General features: G+C 39.9%; 1 protein-coding gene across 1 annotated transcript in view; it reads left to right on the top strand.

The window, feature by feature from the left end:
* Positions 1-261: 261 nt before the first annotated feature.
* Positions 262-6000, top strand: part of lmo1 (LIM domain only 1) — a 28251-nt gene continuing 22512 nt past the window's right edge. The window contains exon 1 of the mRNA XM_071515833.1: positions 262-815. Within this exon, the coding sequence (XP_071371934.1) occupies positions 794-815 (22 nt within the window). The 5' untranslated portion in view covers positions 262-793. The remainder of the gene's footprint in view (positions 816-6000) is intronic.

The raw sequence follows: 6000 nt of genomic DNA, 5'->3' as shown, positions 1-6000 counted from the left end.
TTGTCAGAATTAATGAGAAAAGTTCCCTTGCCCTAGGGGTAATTAGTGTCCTTGGAGTTAAATAAGCTAATACTTAGACACCTCTGGCACAAGCAATTATGTTTGTGTATTGAATAATTGATTCAAAGAGGGGGGAAGGGCTGCTAATCAGATCTGAGCATAATGAATTGATTTAATTAACAGGGGAATCCGAGGGTCTCTGGGAACTGCGCGCATTTATTCAGTAGCAGCAGAGGCGAGCGCGGCACATAAATTGGGAGAGAGAGGCGGCGTGAGTATGCTTTTAGCAGTTGTCAGATTTGCAATTGGATTTGTTTGAATATAGTTGCTGTTTCGGAGCAAATGAGAACGAGGAAAGAGAGAATATTAACAGCGAGGAGAGCTCAGCCGTTCAGTCCGAGCTTCTGATCCGTCCGTGTGTGCACAGTTAAAGATAGGCGACAGTAGATTTATATCGCTTTTCATTGTTTTTGTTTCATATTCGCATGGAATTTATCAAGACCAACCAACGTTGTTTTACCGGTATTTATTTGCATTACAGTTTAGTCCGGATAGGGGGATTTCGCCGCGTATATCTCCGTATTCCGCAGATGAATTATTATTGATAGGAGGGGAAAAAACGTGCAGACGGCAATTCATCTTTCCAGGGTTTTGGTTTATCGAGCCGTACTAAGTCTAGTCAACCGCGCGTTTCAAAGCCATTTCTAGGAGAAGCCCCGAGCAGACCGAGCGGTGAAGCCTGCTGGAGCCGAGGACGGATCGCCCGGGGAAGGACTCCTCGTTCCTCAGGACGATGGTGTTGGACAAGGAAGAGGGTGAGTAACATCCCCGACCATAGGCTACTAGAACCTGGATAGGAACATTAGAAACTATGGTCATTTTGCACGTCAAGTGTGTCCCATCGCCCCGGACCCTACGCATCCCGCAGCATTCGCTATATTGCCTTTTTCCAACCTTATATATTTCGCGATTGGATCCGCGTTTCGTGAAGAAACCTGAGTATTTTAACCATGAAGTTTTCGAGGTACAGTTACACAAATAGCCTGCCATTGCCAAACCTATTTATCCATTTTAGTTTTGGAGAGTTGCTTGTTTATTTATACTGGTAGTTTTTGTGTTAAGCTTTATTACTGTGTAGCCCAGAGTTGGAGGATCCTCTACAGACGCTGCAGTGCATGTGGCTACTCTTTTCTTTTCCCTCTAAGTGCTTTTTGCGTCTCTGAAGTTAGCGAGGCAGCCTTTGACATCACCACGGGATGGGAGATGACAGCCGAGTGCTTTTAACTTGATTGCAAATTATGGATAGCACCGTGCAACGTTCACTCAGTTTCCATCCAAATAGGCCTACTTGCATTACTTATCTATTTCAATGTATTTAGGTTAATGGGTGAGGCAATCTAATTAATTTTAATTTAAATCAAACTCGCCTCTAATGACGTCCCATTTTGGATGAAACCGATGTTGAAGAGATGTGCAGGGCATTTATCACGTACAGGTCTAAATGGCACTCAGTCATATGCATAGATTACCTAATAAAACATAATGATAATTGTTCAAATGGAGATCCTATATGAAGGTTATTACATTTTCTGAAAGACCATTTCCATTGTTCTGCCACTTTTCTAAGTGTATGTTGAGGGTTGTTTTGCTGCTAATATAGGCCTCCTGGTAACATCCACTCTGACAACCTCCACTAACCCTAATAGACATTTTCTGTCATATTTCATAGATGACAAAAGTAATGGATGCATTTGTAACCCATTATTTATGTTTGAAAATGGATATTTCATATCTCTTAGCAGAGCATCCTTTCACTTACACATCTAAAAACCAATAAAGGGATTGCCGCAGAAACATAAATTGGTCTGTTTGGCAGAATCCATGTTGTGCTGCTAATGTACCCAAATTAACTCAACTGTAAATTGTCTCCTTTGGATGTCTGTCTTGCTAAAAGTTCCCTATATGATTCATGATTCAGATTGCTTTTAACAGTTATTGGCTAAGCAATATGGTAAATGTACAAGGTGATGCAAATGGCATTAGTGGGAAAGGATGCACAGGAGCATGTAATGCAGTCAATACTACATTAACTACTGATGCCCAATTACAGAACCAGGGAGAGTGGCTTTTAGGAGCATTAGGACTTGCAGAAAAGCTGAGATCACCTGCTGCTCATTGCCTAAAAGCTTCACCCTTTACTTGCTGGGCCCGACCAACAGCTCCCGCATTTTGGCCAGGTTGTCAAAAGAGCTGCTGGGATCTGGGCTCTTTCATTGCTGTGCCTCTTAGCGTTTATTGGCTCTAAAGTTATAGGCTTGTCAATTCAACTTTCTTGTCTAATGTAGCCACTTATTGCCTACATAAATCAATGTGTGTGTGTGTGTGTGTGGAGAGGGAGGTGTGGGTCAGGGTTTTGGATGGCCACATGGGTGTTTGTGTTTTTTTTATGTTGTTTTGTGTGTATGTTTATTGTCTTTTAATGCATAATGGTGTGTGCGTATATGTGTGTGTGTGTGTGTGTGTACTGCTTTACTATTCATATTAGAATTCTCATATTGCTTATGAATAAGGTCATCAGTGTCTGTGGTCCTGTGCTTGAAGACTGCGGTCCTAGGTGGCAACACAGTAATACTGGTTGTTTGGCAGACTGTTATTGAACTCTGAACTCGGTGAGGAAAGTTCACAACAATCTGGAGAGTAAAAGTAACCAGAAATGAATCTCCACGTCTCCTTATCTGAGCTCCATTGAGAAAATCAGCACTGATACAAATCAATTCCCACAAGAGTCAAAAAACTTAACATCAGTTTTCTGACAAAGCAGCTACATTCCTCACCTCCGCTCTTAGTTGTTACTTCCTTTATAAATTTACTGGGATCAAATATGAAATATACTATTTTTTCTCATGTGAGTTGAATGTAAAATGTGCAATGCTGTAGCATTAGATTATGTAGCTACCTGCATGTACTATGTACTGTATGTATTGTGTATTGCCCATAAACCCTCTTATGTATATAGAGCATTAGGTTTGACCAATATTATAGATTTTCTTGTCGTAAATAATGCGCATGGTAAACTAATCACCATCTTCCCAAATGGAGTAGTTATTTAGCTTATGGTATGATATTCTGTATCTGGAAATGCCAGAGGGGTCTGAGAGTACGGAAGCGGATTGTGAAGGGAAAACAGACTCTGCATTGTGAAATGACCTAATATGCATGTTGTATTTGGTGATCAATAGCAACACATGTCCCAAATATTCCAGGTCAACATTTTATTTTGCCTTATGATATGAAGGTTCCAATATGCCTCTAATTTGAGAGGAAAAAGCAATTCAGCCATTTTCTCTCCTTCAAAGTACCAACTGCAAGAGAAAAAAATGGGTCTACACTGTAAGCATGTCTTTGGCTCATCATTTACACCACTGCACTCTTTAAGGACATGGGCAGAGGAAAAATTCTTCAGCCTATGAAAAATTTCTGGTTACCTTTGCTTTTTAATTTATGACCCCGTAAGCACCCTGTCCAATGAAATTTGTACATTCATAAAGCATGTGATTGAAAAGCAATGCTTCAAATGAATACAGACTGGTGATCTGTCGGCTGGTGTAATAAAACTTGGGCTTCAGGCTCCGATTTTTATTTTGAAATAATAAGAAATGCTTCATTCTTTACCGGAGTTACCATGGTAATACTGTCTTGTAGCGATGTTATATTGATTTAGAAAGTGGACAGTAATATTTCTTTTCTGTTATTTGGTTTGTGAGGGTTGATTTCTAATTTCCAGCTGGAGATTACTTTTATATGTTCCTTAAGTCTTTTCACTTTTCCAAAGGAATGTAATTTGCTCTCTTGTATTTGCTATTTTCTCAGCTTATTGGTTTGCTCTTACTTCAAAATTAAACTTGCCCATTTCAAATATTGAAATTACGTCTGTTTCTTGTGCCCTGGGCCCTAAACAATATTACAAACTTATTGCTCCGTTTGATATTTCTTAAGTCACTACTAGTTATTATAAAGCTTCATTTTGGCACCTGCATCGTCTTTACAATACTGTTCCAATTTTTCTTAAGCACGGATTGCCAGAGGAGACACTGTATGGAGGGAAAAATTCATTTCTTCATTTGCATTCACATAACATAAACATGCATCAAAAATAGTGCCAAAGCATACAGTATGCATCTTCCCTGATATGCGTGATAATCATAATAATATTATCTATTCTTTGTTGACACCTAACATATCATGTGCCCTCAATGTTTTCGCCATACATTTTATACTAAAGCTGTTGTCATTATTCATTTTAGCTACACACAGAAAAAAACACATCTTATAAATTCAATTTAAACCACTAAATCATTTTCGCCATTTTGAGCAGCGACTGTTTAATTCAGACTGATCTGGTACTGATCTAGCAAACGCAGAGTTCTCACTAGACCCAATTTTGTCTCCCACCACTAAACCTCTAGATCCCTATCAGTCCTGATCGTTTCACATCTGTGAGTGTGGGAGATGTATATCATTTTCCATAATCTTAGTGGAATTCAAAGGGACTGGAGGGAGACTTGAGAGACACGTGTTAGCGAGTGCGCCCACCTGCCTTCGATGTAAATGGCTGCACTCATCAGGGTGGCACACAAGCTCAATTATGTACTCTTGAGCTGTAAGAGCATCCCTTTTTATTATAGCCAGAGGCCACATGCTCGGCATGTTATCTTGCAAATTCTCACAACAAGATCCGGTTACTACATGCATCACAGGGAATGGACAATGTCTGTTATTAGATTGTATTCCAAAGTCTCCCTCTCTGTTTTTATTCAGTGAAAACAATTTCTTCAATTTCAAGAAGCATTTATGGAGTGGTGTGTGTGTGTGTATGCATGCGCATGTGTGAGAATAATAGGGGGTTGGGGAGGTAGGGGTGTCACATTCAAAATTATATGAGCAAATAAGAAACTCTAAGCTGCAAGGGCATATACTCATCATTCCAAATGTTGCACAGAAAACCTTTTACAAATCCACAGATATGCTGACGTGGTGAGATGAATCGTTACTTTAGACCACCTTTTAAACCACCTTGGAGAAACCTAATCTCTCACCTCAAATACTGAGACAAATGCAGACATGCACAGAGGTAATGTAGCTGTTGTACATGCACAAAACCCTTCTTGACTCCAAACAGTGAACTCTAATGACCTCTGAATCATCCAGAGTGCTGCTATTATTCTGCAACACTTGCATTACAGTGAGGGTTTCAAGATCCCCTCTTCTCTGGCAATGCGTGTGTTACCAGGTGTATAAACGTTATTTGTCCGCACCAAGCAGTCCAGCATCAGGCATGATTGCTCATCTCTTGCTTGTGGATTTGCTCTCAGTGATCATATATATGATATAAATATGTATATATAGGCTAAATTTGAATGATTTTACAGTTGTTCCTCTTAAATTCACTTTACCTTTGGCCTGTAAAACAAATGTTATTCCTTTGTTTGATCCTGTTGGAAGCAGGTCTCACTGCCACTTGTCTCTGCAAGGCTGAGTCTCTCAAGTTGCTGTTGACTACTCTTGCATGGATGTGGGAAAACAAGCATTCATGCGTTGATGCCTACACACACACACACACACACACACATACTACTCCATCTCATTAGTCTTTTTCACATAAAGTTGTTTATTCACCTGTTTACCTATTGCACCTTCTCTGTCCTCACTTGTTTGGCATTGTGAAGCGCTCTGTAAAGCCGCCCTTTGCTCTGTGGCAAAGACAATTTTTCTAACATTTCTTCTTTATTCTGTAGTTATAGGTATATAATAAAGAGAGACAGGAAAGATGCAAAAGAGGAATGGCATGCAGCAAAGGTTGTGAGGTGAGCAGGTTTCAAAACCACAATGTCACCAAGTATGCTTCTTTGGCCATTGAGCCACTAGGACGCCGGGGAAAGGCGTTTTGAAAGAAAAACTATGAGGAGGAATGTAAAATAATAACAACATATGTCATTTGGT

Source organism: Centroberyx affinis, unplaced genomic scaffold, assembly GCF_046629955.1.
Source record: "Centroberyx affinis isolate AG114_WGS23_722 - 3 ecotype Tasmania unplaced genomic scaffold, CSIRO-AGI_Caff_v1 ptg000369l_1, whole genome shotgun sequence".
NCBI lineage: Eukaryota > Metazoa > Chordata > Actinopteri > Beryciformes > Berycidae > Centroberyx > Centroberyx affinis.
The sequence above is the reverse complement of the archived record's forward strand: the minus strand, read 5'-3'. Positions and strand labels throughout refer to the sequence as shown.